At 33.9% G+C, this 18062-nt stretch overlaps 1 protein-coding gene across 1 annotated transcript in view; it reads right to left on the bottom strand.

Annotated features, from left to right (window-relative positions):
• Window positions 1–6160: 6160 nt before the first annotated feature.
• The window catches only part of LOC150080700 (death-associated protein kinase dapk-1-like), a 248550-nt gene continuing 236648 nt past the window's right edge, over window positions 6161–18062 (bottom strand). The window contains exon 15 of the mRNA XM_090380788.1: window positions 6161–6848. Within this exon, the coding sequence (XP_090236914.1) occupies window positions 6161–6848 (688 nt within the window). The remainder of the gene's footprint in view (window positions 6849–18062) is intronic.

Raw genomic sequence — 18062 nt, 5'->3', positions numbered from 1 at the left:
CCTGAGCAGGATCCTCAACTGTTGAACCATCAATATCCAGTGGACCAATCTGATTCATCCCTTTCCTTCTTGAGTTTAAATAGGTAAAGAACTCTTTTCTGTTTTTCTTTGCATCCTTTGCCAAAGATTTTTCGTAGTCTGCCTTTGCCTGCCTAATCTCCTTTGTGACTTGGTTACAGACCAACTTATATCTATCATAGACTTCCATGTCGCCCATTAATTTGTATGTATTCCATGCATTTTTCTTCTCTGCCACATGTCTCATTAGTTCATCTGACAACCATTTAGGCCTAAACCTTGAACAATATTTTTTAGTTGGTATGTAAAGCCTGGTAGCTTCCAAGATTAGTTCCTTGAATGCTTCCCATTTTGATTTTGCTGCTGGTAACATCATCAGTTGGTCCCACTGTATAGAATTTAAATACTGTCTCAGACCATCATAGTCGCCTTTATGAAAACAAAAACCCTTCCCTTTACCTCTGATGGTAGTTACCTCCTTGAATAAATCCCACTTCAACACACTGTGATCACTGCCACCTAGTGGTTCATTTATCTGCAGATTCTTAATGCATGAAGAATCACTACTGATAATCAGATCAAGAGTATTGCTCCCTCTTGTTGCCTCACGAACATGCTGATGTAGAAAACAATCATCCAATAAATCCACAAAAGCCTGGCAAGTGTCTGCGTGACCAACCCACAAATTCCAGTCAATATCTGGGAAATTAAAATCCCCCATTATAAGACTCTCTGATTTACTGGCCCACTCCATTTCCCTGTACAATATCTTATTATACTCATCAGAGTCATTAGGCCTATAGCACACTCCTACTCTCAATTTTGATTTCCCTATGCTTATGTCACACCAAACTGACTCGACACTGCCCTGTCCTTCGATGTCAACTGGCTTCACTTCCTTGGATTTTATGTGTTTCTTAACTAATAGCATAAGCCCTCCTCCCCTCCTGTCCTTTCTATACACATTGTATTCCCCAAATTCCAGTTTCGCATTCCTTATATCTGTGTGACACCACGTCTCTGATATCCCAACAATATCTGCCTTTGATGTTTTGAGCAATACCTCAAATTCATCAAATTTATTTACTAAACTCCTAGCATTGGTGTACACGCAAGTATGCATGCACCTGTTTCTATTCTTAGCTACCCTAACACAACCCATGTGTTTACTTGTACCGCAATGACTCCCAGCAGTCTCTGAAATATCCTGCGTCTTGTTTTTCAGGCTTCTGCTCATTTCAATAGAAGCAGTGCAAGAATCACTTCCACCTCTGCCAGTGGCTACTGTTAATCTATTAGTCCTTGTATCCCCCCCAACTAGCAGTTTTCCAACCCACCTAACACTGCCTTGACAGCATCAGCAAAAATTCTTGCACCCTTTCTATTTAAGTGTATCCCATCCCTGTAGAATGGGATACACTTAAATAGTGAAGGAGCACCGATCTAAATCTTGAAGGAGCACCGATCCTTAACCACTTATCCAACCTTTACATGATCTGCAAATTTTGATATCCCCCTCTATCCCCTGTATGGTTGCCCTTTAGCAGATTGCACCATGTAGGCTGTCCATCTTTGAACCTTTTCAAGAAGCTCACCGCTTTTTTTTTTTTTTTCTGGTCATCGTTGAAGTCTGTTCAAGTCAGTTATTTTCAAAAAATCAGAAAAAAATAGTAACTCTTCTGAAAATTAAAAAAATGTATCAGTCAAAAATATAACCTTGGATCTATTATTCTGATGTATTTTCCAGTTGAAAAAGCCATTAACTGCACAAAATTTTAAATGTGCACTATGTATATTTCTACTTACATAATTAGATACAACTCTAAACTTCAATCTTCATATTTTTTCAAACTTTTATATCAAATTGGCAAAATTTGCAACTAGCTTCCCTCTTGAATGAATATCATGTTGCATTTCCACATCTTTATTATGCAAAAACAATAACAAAATCTTTCAAAAACTCCTGTGTGATCATAAATATTTACTTGACTTGTGGGAGTGGGCAGGCAATTAATCTTGAATGTTAATCAAACACGAACTTTGAAACTTCGTAGCAAAGTCAGTTCTCACAGTACTTTTCATGCAAATGGAAAGGTGTTGCAGAAATGGTGGCATGGTACCTCACAGGTGTTTGTATTTAATTACTCAGCAAAAAATGGAAGAAAAATTTAAGGAACTACTGCATTAAAAGTTTGATTATATTTAATTTTAGATTTTTAATAATCAATTAAAGGATAATGCGAGAGTTATTTTTGAAAGGCATTTGTTGGGTACTATGTCACCAGATTAAAAACTGGCAATCTGTTTGTAACATCATCAATTGCTGCTCAGAGGGCATGTTGCTTGGAGCAGCATCGGTTGCTGCTCCAAGCAACATACCCTCTTTTTATTCGACCATCCCTTATAACAAAGAATGTTACCCTGAAGATACTCTCCAATAAAACTAAGTGTTCTTGAACCAGAGCAGTAGACACTTAACTAGATTCTTTTATAGGTTCACTCAGTTAATGAGTGCATACAATGAAAACAGGCTGTTGTTGAAATGCTTCCCACTTATCTATTCTTAATGATTGCCTTTTTTTTTTTAATTGCTTCAATGATATATACATTCTGTTTTGTAGCAAAATAAATACACTTATTTTAAACTGCAAGAAATTTATTTATGCAAATGAACAATAAAAGCAGCATATTCTTTCATTTTGAATATTTGCATAATCAATATATGTGTGTGTATATATATATATATATATATATATATACAAGTTCAAAAAAAAAAAAAAATGGAAAAAACTTCAAACAGCATAAAAAAATGAAATATTTACAAATCTGATATAAAATTTTAACAAAAATGGGTATAAAAATTAGTATTTACAATGGACAGCTTCTTATATTTATTTACTATACATAAAATAAAAGGTTAAAAACTTGATTCTTAAAAATTAAAACAATATTTTAACAATGCTGTCAAGCATGGCATAGACTTCTTTTTGTCTTAATATTTGTATTTCATAATATTACATTATATACATTTTGCTCAATGTATTATTGAATAAATTCATTGCTTAAATTCCTGATTACAAAGATATATTAACTATATAAGTAAGTAAATAACAGCACAAATATATAACCAAAAAGAATTATCAACCCTAGTTAAAATAATTTCTGTCATACACTATTATTACATAAACATTTTCAACATGACTCATGTTTAGCATAATAAAAACTTCTCTTCAAAATGCAGAATGATGAAAAGCTCTAAGTACACTACAATTTGTGTTTCCTCAAAAATATGTTACTTATAAGTAATCTCAATTTCTTTTCAAAACTGTAGGGTCCTTTTTTTTTAATACATTATTCCCATACAGTATTTCAACACAAGCCACTAGAAAAAAAAAAAAATAGCAATAACAGTGTTTAGACAATTTTTGTTTCAAATCCAGCTCCATTCAAGAAAAACGATGAGAAACATCGATGAAAATACATACCACCAACCAGCAGTAAACTTGTGATATGCATACTCTTGGAAGCATGTGAAATTAAAGCATCCATCTTTTGAATACAATCATGTGTTGTAATAAGTAATCTGTGATGGATGCTATAACTTAAAAAACAAAGTTTCTTTTTTTTTTATTTTTGAAGAAGGTCTTCAAAAATATTTTAAAGGATTTGATAGTTTCTGATGGTGTATTACAACAGCTCAAGACAACCGGATATTAATAATTTGATGATATATGTAAAAGTGATCCAGTTTTGCAAACTGGATCACTTTTAACTTGAATTCAGCACTGTACAAAAATCTTTTCTGAGCCATTTCTGGGCAGAACGGCACAAAACGTAACCTAATATACTAATATACCAGTTACAAGTGTGAAACAATGAGCACAAAGACAACAAGCACAAAAAAGTGGGAAATGCAAGTAAAAAAATCTACAACCACTGTATAAGACGCACCCAGTTTTTAGACCCCAAATTTTTCGAAAAAGGGTGCATCTTATACATGGGGAAATACGGTATTTATTATTACTTGCTCATATTTGCTCACTTTAAAATTCCAGACATTTTTTAAAATTCAAACATCCATAGTTATGTTTGAATTTTAAACTTTATGTGAACTATTTTTATTGTTTATAGGTCCTCAACTGATCCTGAAAGTATGACGCACATTTTAGGAAACCCTGTATAAACTGCTGTGCTTCTGATATTGGACTACACCTAACAAAAACCATAACAACAATAAAAAATAATAAATAAATTCTGCCTCATCAAACCACAAGTTATCCACATTTTTTCGTTATTGTACATGGTTGTTTACATTAAGTGTAATTTAGGTTGTGAAATATACATCATGGCATACATACAGATGCATGGAGTCTTATGGTTACAATCAAATAATTGATACCTGGTCTGGTACAATACTTAGAAATATAATTGTGATCCACTCATTTAATCAAGCTAGTTGTATCACAAATAACTGTGAAATTTCACTCTTACATATGTGATCTAGAAAACAATGATGATCTAACTGATCTAATTATAGATGATCTAACTCACTGCAAACTTTATGGTTGTACAAGCATTCCTAAAGGAAACAGGAATTTTAAATCAAGACTGCAATGCACAACTTAAAATTCTATGTGAAAATAAACTGGACTCACTGGACATGCAGAGGTCATTTAAAAATTCTCATTTAAAAGGAAGTTCTTAAATTTTTAATAGAGAAGTCATATAAAAAATATTTGTTGAAAGAGGCTATGAATTATATTTTGGTGAACAGAGTGGTTTTATCTTTATTTCCTGCACATTATGAATATCAGTTTTTCACTGCATTGCCAGGCACCTCCATAGCCAGGTGGGAAGGAGCAGCAGTGCACACGCTTCTTGATTAGAACAGGGTTCGAGCCCGTCACCACCAAATAAGGAGGATGCGGAAAGGTCAGAGAATGACCACCGCATATCCCAGAGCAATATGGCCTTAATTGCTAATGCTCCTAAAAACCAAACAACAAACTGCATTGCCAATTTTACAAGAAATTTAAAAAAATCAAATATGCACATAAATATAATAATAGTATGCTACACTATTCTCTCTTTTTATATCTCTATTAATGAAGTGAAGAAAGTGCCTCCAGAAAGAACATAGTAGCATACTATTATAATATTGTTTCAATGCTTGCTTTGAGATAAAATCCCACACCTTTACTAATAATGTAATGCTTGTTGCACAATTTATTTCCCCATGGGAAATAAATTATATATGGATAATATAAAGCTAAAAGCTATTAGGAATCATACTACTCACAAGACTTTTGGGTAAACTTTTACATTTATAAGGGATGCCCATATTTATCCATCTTCTCCGTGTTCATTTCTATTGTAGGATACTGGCAATAGAGTCATTAGTTTGTTGGTCATTTATTTCTTTATAAAAAGAGGGTTTTAATATAAAATCACTATGAAAAACACAGAAAAGGTTAGTTGAAATTGCAAAGACAGCTATTATGCTATGCTATTTTTTATAAATATCTCAACAGCTTGCTTTTTTTTTTTTGTCATTAATTTAAAGTTGGTTTATATCATACCACATTAAATCCCTTATGGCAGATATGACAATGATATGACAAAATGAAGAGTTTGAAGGAAAATATTTTGATGATATATATAATTGCATGTATCTATTCATTATACAGCACATTTTGCTGAGACACTTCAGTTGAGTAACAAAAGGCTGTTATTTTTACCTCATAATACAACCAGGATTAACCAGCAAGAAAAGGTCAATTATCTAGTACTCTGCCTTAGAAATAATGACTTCAAATGCAGCAATGGATTTCTCCAAAGATTTAGGGACAGAAAGTTATTTCTGTCTCTAAATCTACATTATAAATTTTTAAAGGTTGAAGTGTGATATGAAAAGACAGGTGATAGGTGGAGTGGGGGGGGTTAATCTCATAACTGACAGCTAAAATCTCTCTCCTGCAACAAAAAAGTGCAACAAAATGAAATTTAATTAGTCTATTTATAATCAACCTATGAAGCAAACTGCACACATGAAGCAGCATTGCTGTACTAGTATTCAGTTCAAATTTCAAGGTACCACTAAATTTAATTTGGTTATTAAAAACTTTGTTTTCAGTATAATCAATTAAGTAGATAAATTAGAGGTTGATGTACAAGCTTTAGTAACATCTTTTATGTCATTTTGAAAGGAATTTTTTACAATAATTTCTGCAGGGAATATCTTCAACAAGGGCGACGTATGAAGAATTATATCAACTGCATTACTCTGACCTAATTCCTTTAGCTTACTGATCAAACATCCTATTGTACTCTCGGGGCTCTTCAGCCATTCACCAAGAATACAGAATGTTGGACTAAAATCAGGATTATCACCTGGATCTAACTTTGGTAGTTTATCTATCATGCCAAAGAGTACTCCTAGCATGCACCAGTCTCTTCCCATTGGCTCTGGAGGATCTAGAAGTGCAGAGAGATGCTGACGAACAAGAAGAGAGAGATATGATGCATGAATATCATATGCTAAAATCAAATTTCCATTTTCTTGGGAATGAGGATGTACTAACTGAGAAGCACCAAAACAAACAAGGTCTATAAAGTGTTCCTGCTCGTGAGTATGGACATTAGTTAAGACTGCATCTGGTCCATCGAGAAGAATGGCTTGCATCACAACTTCAGGACTGTAACTAAATAACTGAGGAATATGATTTCTCATTTGGCTACTACTGAGAATGTGTTTCTCAACTATCAGACCAGGACATGTATCTGCTAGCGTTTGCTCCACAACAATTACCAAGTCTTCAAGGAAATAGAAGCTGAAGAAGAAAAAATGGTGAGTTTAAAAATAACAAATATAAAAGTTTAACAATCTATATAAATAATTAGTATATAATAGTGTGCTTGAAAAGTAATAAGACAAAAATTCTAAATAACAAGCATGTGTTGAGAAAAAGAATTTATTATGAAAATCATTAAAATAGTTCCCATGGGAATCTCTCTCTCTCTAAATTTTAAAAGTGTTCTCAAAATTATTTCTCTTTTATCTTCATTTTTAACTTCAGAAAGAAAAAGAAGTCAGTCAGAGGAAAAATTTGTGAGGGGATGGTTGATCCTGTTAACCCCTTTTTGCAAAAGAAAGTTTTAAACAATTAACATGGAAGGCACAGGCACAATGTTCTGCTACAAAAACCAGTTTTTGTTTTCAAGAAAGTCTGGTCTAACCCATCAAATTCTTTGCAACAATCATATTCAGAAATGATTCTCATTGAATTCTTTGCAATTGTTTAAAATAATTCAATGGGTCAAATCAGACTTTCATGAAAACAAGAACTGGTTTCTGTTGCATACAATGCACTTATGCATTCTATGTTAATTGTTTAAAGATGCATTTTTTTGCAATAAGGGGTTACTGAGATCAATCCCCCATTCACAAGATTTGGCTCCAGCTGACTTCTTTCTCTTTCCAAAGTTAAACATGAAGATGGAAGGGAAATGCTTTATACCATCCAAACATCCAAGTGAATGTGATTGACCATTACAAGGAAATAAATCTCAATGATTAAAAGAGTAGTATAACAAGTGTATAGAATCCCATGTTTAACTATTTTGAATGATTTTTATAATAAATTCTTTTTCCGAAAACTTGCTTTCTATTTTAGAAATTCTCTCATTACTTTACAGATGCACCATGTATAATTTTGTAAAAGTTAAGACAGTTTCATATTTTTTGATATATGTCATCTCCTCTTGTTGGAATTTCAATAACATTTTGGATAGAAGTCTACCCAAACTATCAACAACCCACCAAAAATACAATAAACATAAAATAACCCCTCCAATGAAAATTTTCTAAAAATAACAATCATCAACTCAAGAAAATCATACAAATTTCATATCAATAAAGGATTACACAGGATCAATAGGGGATTCAATGATCACTGACTACTATAAAACTCTCACACAGATCCTGATATTAGCAGGGTTATTCAGGAAGTGGAAAAAAAAAAAAAAAGTGAGTAGGCAATAATTCTACTTTCTCATTGAGGGAATGTCGGGTTCTTAACTGGTGCAGTATCTGATGGTTGGTATGGTACATTTGTTAAAGAACACAGGGCAGGAAAATTCAAGTATCTTGTGCAGTGGGGGAGCCAGAATTTGTAGTTTGTGCCTATGCAATTTTGCTTGTTTCCTTTATAAGTAAGCTTTTTGTTTCCTTTATATATTTTAAGTAAACTTTTATATTAGCATGACCATTATGTAAATGTTGATGAGTGGCAACTTGTAATGTGTCACTTATCAGCATCTCAGTTATGTTTTATGGAGTTTAATTTTGGGGATCTGGCAAGCTACTACATTCTCTGGATATCTTTACCTTCCAGAAATTCAACAACCAATTGTGCCCTATGGAGTTGTGCATTATTATCCATAAAAAGGAAATGCAGACCAACTGCACTTCAGAACAGCCTTACAATGGACTCTAAGCTCTCAATCTCAATATTACCGAGCAGTCAAAGTTGACACAAGTATTATAAACCACTTAAAGAAACCAATTATCAAAACATTTGATATACTTTGCATCAAAAAAGTGGAAAATAAGTAAATTATAGATGCAAAAAATCTACAGATCTCACAAAAAATAACTTAACAGACTTAAGTCATGTTAAATCAAAAGTGCATATAATAAAGTGATCAAACAGTTTTTCACAATGCAGCTAAAATAAAGTGCATATGTAAAACACATACACAAATTGTTAGTAAGCAATTTATGTATGTTTTACACATATGCTTTATTATAAATTATAATAAATTATTACAAATTTATAATTCGCATTAGTATAGGCAAAATATGCAAGAAGTTAGGCATATATACAGTCAAATTTCACAACATCAAAAAAAAAAAGTTACATGATTGTGACCTATGTATCCCATATCACCTTATCAATTTAATCTAGGTACCTGAATTTAGTAGGTCTGTATTTGAAAACCATAACACAGGGAGAGGGGGACCAGATTTTCAGGGTTAAAAATTGGGACATGGCAAATTCTGGAGATTAAAAATAAAAGAAAAAAAAATCAAGATAAGGCAATCTGAAGAAGAAAAATTGGAACATTTCTGGGACCATCTATAAAAGCCAGGGTGATTATCTTTACTTTCCTTATCTTTTTTTAGGATACACTAATATCAGTAACATTTCTTCTTCTTCTTCATGTGCCTTGTCTGGTCTCCCGGATGTTGGCGATTACTAAGGAGAAAGCATTTTTGTCTTCTGTTAATCTGAACAGTTCTACATTTTGTATGTCAGTCCACTGTTAAATATTAAGAAGCCAAGACGTTCACCTCCTACCAATCCCCAGTTTGCCCTCATTCTTACATTTTATTATCAATTGAGATAGATATTTCTCTCCTCATAGAATGTGGCCAAGATAAGAGATTTTCCTACATTTGCTGATAGTTATTAATGTCCTTTCTGTTCCTGCTCTGCGGAGAACTTTGTTGTTATTTACTAAGTCCGTCCATGGTATTCGCAACATCCTACAATGAATCCACATTTTGAAGCTTTTAATTAGTTTAGGGAACTTGCCTTGAAAGTCCAGTCTCAACACCATATAAAAGTACAGACCAGATGTGGCATTTGACCATACACTGTCTTAAGCATTTGACCATACATTATTAGTAACACTAATATTTCATAAAGGCTACACAAAAAGATCTGTAATTTTATTTTTGGTTCAGGAAAAATTATTAATAAATCAACAAAAATCCTAGTCCAGGTACAAATGTCATGTTTTATATAAGAACATTAACTACAGGAACTCAAAAATCAAGACATTTTTGGTAATATCATATAATCTTATTTGTAAGATTACCTGGATAATCTTACAAATAAGATTACATATGAATGCAAAGTAAAAAGTAAATCAGTTGTGTTTAATTTAAAAAAAAAAAAAAACAGACTTCTTTGGAACATGAAAACATACAACACAATGAAAATGGAAGATACAGTTTACAATAATGCTTGGTTATAGTGGTTAAATGCAAAATTGCCATTTATTAATTTTAGCATTAAAAGTGGAAAATGATGCAGAAATCAAGCTTATAACAGCATCAGCTAAAAAAAAAAGAAGAACTTCCCATATCACCCATACATTCCCATTCTAATAGCTTGTTTAGTTATTCCTTAAATTTATTCAAACTGCCAATCTCTACAATAAAAGGTGGAAGTTTGTTCCAACAATCAACTACCTTCTACCAAAAGCAAATTTCTGCACATCTATCCTGTAACCATTCTTCTGTGATTGGAATTTATGCCTCCTCATATGTCTAAGCAAGAAGGATGCCATCAGCATTGAGTCCAGATGATGCAATTTGCAGAAGTGGAGGCTATCCTGGCAAGGGCATCCTTTTATTCCCCCTCCCTAATCTCGTTGCTCTTCTCTGCACCCATTCCAACAGATCCACATTCTTCTTAAAATAGGGCCCTCAAGATTTGTATGCAGCACTCAAGATGTGGCCTAATCACTGCATTATAGAACAGGATAAACACCTTCTTATCTCTGCTGTAAAAATTCCTACATATCATTTATAAAACCCCATGAGCTGTCTTAGCAGCCTGCATGCATTACTTAGAGAACTTCATGTCTGACTACACATATACTCCCAGGTCCTCTTTATTCTTTACTAAGCTGAGTATGGTATCAAACAGTTGATATGTCATTCTAGGATTGCTGCCACCCATATACAGCAGGTATCTTGCATAATTTTTCTAGCTCTTGTTGCAGCAGCATATCCTGATTATTTCTATTAACCACCTACCAATCTTCATATCATCTGAAAACCTAGACATTAAGCCTGATAAGCCAATATCATCAATAAATATAGAAAACAAACAATAAATATAGCAAACCCCAGGGAATTTCATCATAACATAAGTCCGAAAAAGAGCAGTACCCATTAAAAACCACTCTTCGTCTTCTCCCACCCAATCATCCCTTTATCCATAACAATAACTTCTCCTTAATGCCATAATGCTGCAATCTTTTATGTGTAACAGTGTCCAAAGCTTTCTGAAATCAAATTACATCTAGTTCCTTTGTTACTGTATCATAAAGTCAAATTAAATTGTTTATACAAAAATCACTCCTTCCCAAATCAATGTTGTGAGTGCAATATGACTGCATGTCTAGACAGTCCTGAATTATTTCTTGAACTAGTGATTCCATTATTTTCCCTGAAACAGAAGTCAAGCTAACAGGTCTGTAATTACTCATATCACCCTTTGATTCCCTCCCACCTGTGAATTGGAGATATGTTCACTCATCTCCAGTCATAGGCACTTTCCCTGATTATCTTGATTATTGCTAAAGGTTTTCTTTACCTCCTTTACTGCTCCCCTAATATGATTTGATTGATCCCATCCAATCTGGGTGCCTTTTTTATGTTCAGTTTCAACAATTTCTCTTCCACTTTCCACCGAGTTATCACAAAATCATTTAATTCATTGTCAGAATTTGATACACTTACAGCATCATCACCCCTAAAAAATTCCGGATCTGAATATAGATGCAAAATATATATTCAGTTCATTAGCAACCTGAGCAGGACCATCAACAGTTAAATCATTCACATCTAGCAAACCAATGGGATTCATCCTTCTTTTACTTTTTACACATAATTGTGTGTACACCAGGCCTGGGCAAACTTTTTGGCTGAAGGGCCACATTAGGAATTCGAAAAGAAGGCGACCGCACGTAAAATACTATTTTTAGATATATATTATTTGTTATCATGAAGAAGAAATATAACATAAAAAAAATTATTCTCTAACAACCAAGAATTTAATGAGATGAATGGAACTGTTTTACATCTTTTAACATTTTTTTTAATTTCGGGTGTTAATTTTGTAATTGAGATTCTTAAAACTGCTTGTAAATGTTCATCGGCGATGCTTGATCGTAAAGAATATTTATTTAGATTCATGATGGAAAATGTTTGTTCACGTATGTAGGTTGATCAAAAAATAACCAACATTTTTCGGGCAAAATCTTTTAAGTTCGTCGAATTTGTCCGAATTAAGAGTATTGTAAAATTTACAGATTTTCTCACGACGGTGCAATTCCCTTAAATCAGTATCACACTGCAGGTCTATAGTCTGAAGTTGTGGTTCACTCGGTGCACTATCAATTTCTATTGAAAATGGGTCGTGCACTATTGCCAAACTTGTCTCAATTTTTCGGAAGTCGCCAAATCTTCGTGAAAAGTCGTCATTCAAAGTGGATAATTTCACAATATTTTTCAAATTTACTTTCTGGAATCTTCAGCAACTTCATGGTTGGAAAGTGGTCTACCTTGTTAATCAATAAATGTCGAAGGAACAACTGGAGTTTTAATTGAAATGCATTCAAACTTTTTACCATATCATGGGTGTTTAAATTTTTCCCTTGTAACACGGTGTTGAAAAGTATTTAAGTGTGTAACGATGTCCAGGGTAAACGCAAAATCACAACAGTTATTATCAGTTAATTCGGAAAAGTCCATAATATTTTTCAGTTTTAAAAATAGAACGATGTCATCTTTCTATTTTTAAAATCTGGAATCTTCAGCAACTTCATGGTTGGAAAGTGGTCTACCTTGTTAATCAATAAATGTCGAAGGAACAACTGGAGTTTTAATTGAAATGCATTCAAACTTTTTACCATATCATGGGCATTTAAATTTTTCCCTTGTAACATGGTGTTGAAAAGTATTTAAGTGTGTAACGATGTTCAGGGTAAACGCAAAATCACAAATCCAGTTATTATCAGTTAATTCGGAAAAGTCCATAATATTTTTCAGTTTTAAAAATAGAACGATGTCATCTTTAAGATCCCATACTCGCCGAAGAACTTTTCCTAAGCTAAGCCATCAAATTTGGCTATGATAAGGAATATCTGTGTACTCGGATTCAATATCTTGAAGAAAATTAACAAACTGTGTGTGTTTCAGGCCCCTCGATCGTATTAAATTTACTAGTTTAATAATACAAGATGTGACATGTTCAACTTTTAACACATTTTTACATAATACTTGTTGATGTATAATACAATGAACTGTAATTAAATTATAATCAGGATAATTTCCACAAATTTTATCCTGAATTTTCTTTAACGCTCCGAAATTTTTACCTGTCAAACTTGCTGCTCCATCAGTTGTTACGCTTACTATTTTGTTCCATTGTAAATTATACCTTGATAAGCATTTTTCAACTCTGTTACTGTTAAACATTTTTCGAATTATACCGTTATAAAAGCGCCCGTTGGCTCGCTCCGGTTCGCGCACAATTTCAAATTCTATCTCAATTTGAACAATACGGAGATGATAAAACAATTTACAAGTCAACAAATTCTATAATGTATTACATATACAAATTTATTTTTCAAAAAGGCGTCGCAAAAGGCATAAAATAAGTAAACCTTTTTTCGAAAATACAATTAAAGCTCGCAGGCCATAGTTTGCCCGGGCCTGGTGTACACTAAGGCTAGGAAAATTGATGAATTTGAACTACTGATTAAGTCATCAAAATGCAGACATTGAAGGGATATCAGAGACATGGCGTCTCTCAGATACCATGTCTCTGATAGTCTCTAGTAGTTTGAATAAATTCAAAGAAAAACTAGACAAATTGTTGGTGGGAATGGGCAGATGATGTGGGAAGTTTTTTTTTTTTTTTGATGATGCTTTATAAGCTTGCTTTCTTGTATCATTTGCTACTACTAATACATAAGTAAAGAAGTCTGGTGACTTTCTATGTATTCTTTGGCAGAGATTTCTCATAATCTGCCTAACCTTTTTAGTGATTGATTTCAGACTAGCTTATATCTACTGTAGGCATCTATAACAGCTGATACTTAATGTGCTGGGTATTAGAAATGATGTTAGTGCAATACCCATGCATAAACAACTCTTTCACACTTTTAGGCATTTAGCCAAGAAATATTTTTAGATTAAACCATGCACTCCATCAAGCATCTCTCACACTGTGCAGTTATACTTCATAACTGGGTTGTCACTATTGCAACAACAGGGTACCTGCCCACCCACCGATCAGTAAGCTTCAAAACAGTGCCTTCTGGGTAGTGGTATCTGCTGAGAATAAGTAACATTAGTCTTTTCCATGGGTAAAGCGTTACTTATTCAAAGCAGTGCAATACCTCGACAACTCGTTGTGAAGGTATTCACAATATGAAATATAATTAAATGGTGCATTCATACTACCTGGGTAGTAGAAATGATGTAAGTGCAGGACCCATTCATAAACAACTCTTTTATATTTAAAATAAAATTAAAACGATGCATTAAAAGTACCTTGGTGGTAGAAATGATGTGTGTGCATTAGCATAATTAAACTACAGTACTTCAAATATAAACTTTCCTGAAAACTGTAAAAGATGCATAAATTACAGAAATTTGGGAAAATTGGAAAAGGTTTTTAGTTTGTGAATGGTGAGCTGACTGAGATATCATCACCCCGTACAAACCATCCTTTTGCATATCAGGATTGATTACAAATTATTGATTGCTTTATCCTGTCACAGTGATAACTGTGAATTAATTTATCCAATATGATAATTTATTCAGTTCAGATGACAAACACTAGCCATATAGTTGGCTACCTGCTAACAGGTTACACCATGGGAAGGTCAGAAGTGGACATTAGGTCTATACCTTGTTTGGTTCCCTCCCCACAAGCATTCCTTCCCAAACAGATATAAATTAAGAAATGCGGAGGTCTCTTGGTTAGACAACTTCAGTCCCTTCATTAATGTGTTTGGTACTTTTCTCTTTCTTGGGCAAAAACACCAGGAGTCATACGTTTATTATTTATTTTATCACCATGCTGAGTGATTCAATAAAGCAGGTAAATTTTAAGTCAATGTATATTACTTCAAAAGCACATGTTCATGGTCCAGTTTCTATTTCTGCAGGATGAAAAACTAGGGCTACCTCACATGGAACAGATTCATCATGTAGGGCTTTAAAGCAAAAGGGCAGTAAGGCCATAATGTGATCAAGACAGATATAAATTAAGCTGATTTGAAAGCCCATTTTGGATTCATTGTCCCTCCTAGTGCTGGTAGAGGTAATCTTGGGGAGAATAGAGTGGAGAAGGGATATCAGGGAAAGAAACCTGAAGAAAAGCATTGGAGATTGAGGAAAGGGGGCAAGTGAGGGGGAGATGGTGATTTGCTAATGTATTTACTGATGTTAGTATTTGGGCTGTGTTGGATGGTACAGGCTTTCAGGAACACTCCAGGAATGGTTGTGTGAGACTTAGAGTCTTTTGAAGCTGTCTACAATCAACATTACATTCCACAGCATCACCTTGAAGGTGTGGACCTCAAAAATGTATGGAATACCACTTGATCCTCCCCAAGTTACCTCTGTGGTTGATCCTGTGTGCTTGACATGTGGACACCATGCAATCATACCTATAGTATGATTGCCTGGTGTAGTGTAGTTTACTGGTAACCCCAACTGATTGCTTGGGATTAAATTTACATTAAAATGTGAAAAAAAGAGTAAATTAAAATCAACATTAAAATGTAGTTTTATGTAGTTTAGCTATCTTGATGATGGATCCTCCACTCTTGTTAAAGGTAAAATGAGGGAGGGGAAGTGAACTTGGTAGGGGTATTGTTAAGGAGGGGAATATTTGATGCAGTTTAAACCTGGGGATTACACATGTTCAGGACTCTCAAAGTCAGGCCTTTTACTATTCAAACCTTGAAATTAGGGGAGGGGGAGAGCAGAATGGTGTGTATATATCAGGTGGGTTTTCTGCAAACTCACTGTGTGGAAAGAGATGTCTCTTAATGAGCATGTAAAAGGAAGTGTAAGGTGATGTATTGTTTTAGTTACAAAGTAGTAATGGAAATGTCAGTGTGGATGTTGTTACTGTGGGATAGGAATTTATCCAAGTTGCTATGGTTGTAAATTAATATCATGTCAATAAGATACTTGGCCAATAGTTAAGAATGCACATGTAGAAGGAAAGCCTGATTTCTGAAAGCAATCCATTGCCTGTGTGAATAAAGGAAAGCAACAATTTTTGCAGGTGTCCTAGAGGATTCACTATGATCACTCAGCACTACATTTTGATCTTAACCAAAAGGCTCAGTACTGATAGATCTTTGATCTGGATGGAGAGGTGGCTAGGGGAATGATGTAATTATTCCTGCATTGAATTAGAAATAAAAGTTGACAGCAGCTTTTTAAAAGTGAGGAAATGTTACAGTCAAAGCTATTGAAAAAGTTTCTATCTTGCACCTGTATTTCAATGTAACATAGGAATTGTAAAGCTAGAGTTGTCAAATGTCTATGAGGCACCTTTGTGCAAAGTCTTATTTGTCCCTCTCCCCATTTTAATATATTTTATAATGATCAATGGACACATAAAATACATTTTGAAATTTAAAAAAAAACAAAAAAACTTCTAACACTTGAAAATATATTTTATGAATTGGAAGTACAGTTTAATCATCAAATGTGGACATTGTAGGAATAATGGAGACATGGAATCACTCACACATAAGGGATGTAGAATTTGAATATGGAAAGAACAATGTACACAGAGAAGATAAACAGAACAGGAGGCAGTGATCAAAGTGCAGTCAATGCTGTCAAGGGCAAAGGGATGGGCTTCATTGTAGACTGTTTTTAAATTCTATGCAGTGGAACTAACTGATGATATTACCAAAAGTGAAATGAATTCTAAATGGGAAGCATTAGCATTAGTAGAGACATGATGCAAGAAAGCAAGCTTATACAGCATCACCCAAAAGAAAAAAAGAAAAAACATTTTACCCATCCATTCGCTCCAAAATTCTGTCCAGTCCTCCCTGATTAGAAGCATTCAGGGAAGTAACTGTAGAAGCTAATAGGTGTTTTATGTCAACTAAGAGATACCTAAATGGATGCCAGATAAACTGATGAGACTCATGGCAGAGAAGATAAATACATGATATGCATAAAAATTGTCAGGTAATACAGAAACCTATATAGTATACATAAACTAGTCTGCAATCAAGTGACATAGGAGATTCAGCAAGCTGAGGCAGATTATGAAAAGTCTCTGGCAAAGAAATAAAAAAAAAATAAAAAAAAGCAGCAAAGAATTTGTTACTTATGCAAATATGAGGAGGATGAATCCCTTTGATCCCACTAGTTATGAATGGTTTCAACGTTGATGATCCCACTCAGACTGCTGAAAAACTGAATAGTTATTTTGCATCTACTTCACATATTAGGAATTTTTTAGGGATGGGAATGCTAGAAGTGCATCAAATTCTAATAGCTAGTTAAATGATTTTGTGATAACTCAGAGGAAAGTTGTTATTATTTGGTTTTTAGGAGTATTAGCAACTAAGGCCATATTGCTCTGGGGATATGCGGTGGTCATTCCCTGACCTTTTCACATCCTCCGTATTTGGTGGGTACAGGCTCGAACCCTGGTCTAATCAAGAAGCATGTGTTACGCACTGCTGCTCCTGGCTGCGGAGGTGCCCTCAGAGGAAAGTGGAAGAAAAATTGTTAAAGCTAAACATAAAAAAAAAAAAAAAAGGTACTTGGAGTGGATGGGATCTATACAATTATATCAAGGGAGACTGTAAAAGTAGTAAGCAAATCTTTAGCCATGATTATGAGAGCATCCTTGGATTCAGAGTAGGTCCATATGAATTGGAAATGTGCAAATGTATCTACAACTCACAACGGCGGATAAAAGTGTGACACGAGTAATTTGCTTGATAATTAGTGAGCAACTGCATTCCTGTTAATTTATTTGTTCCAGGGAAAATAATGGAGCCAATGGTTAAAGAAGTAAAGCAGAATCATCTACAGAGGAATGTAGTTTCACTGACTGCAGTCACAACGTGGATTTATAGGTCAATCTTGTCTGACCAATCTGATTGGATACTATGATGCAGTAACAAAGGAACAAAGATGGATATAAAAAATAATTCTGATATCATATGCTTAGATTTCAGAAAAGCCT

Source organism: Mastigoproctus giganteus, chromosome 9 (assembly GCF_048544385.1).
Source record: "Mastigoproctus giganteus isolate SK-2022 chromosome 9, ASM4854438v1, whole genome shotgun sequence".
NCBI classification, from domain to species: Eukaryota; Metazoa; Arthropoda; class Arachnida; order Uropygi; family Thelyphonidae; genus Mastigoproctus; species Mastigoproctus giganteus.
This window is presented reverse-complemented; position numbering and strand designations above follow the sequence as displayed.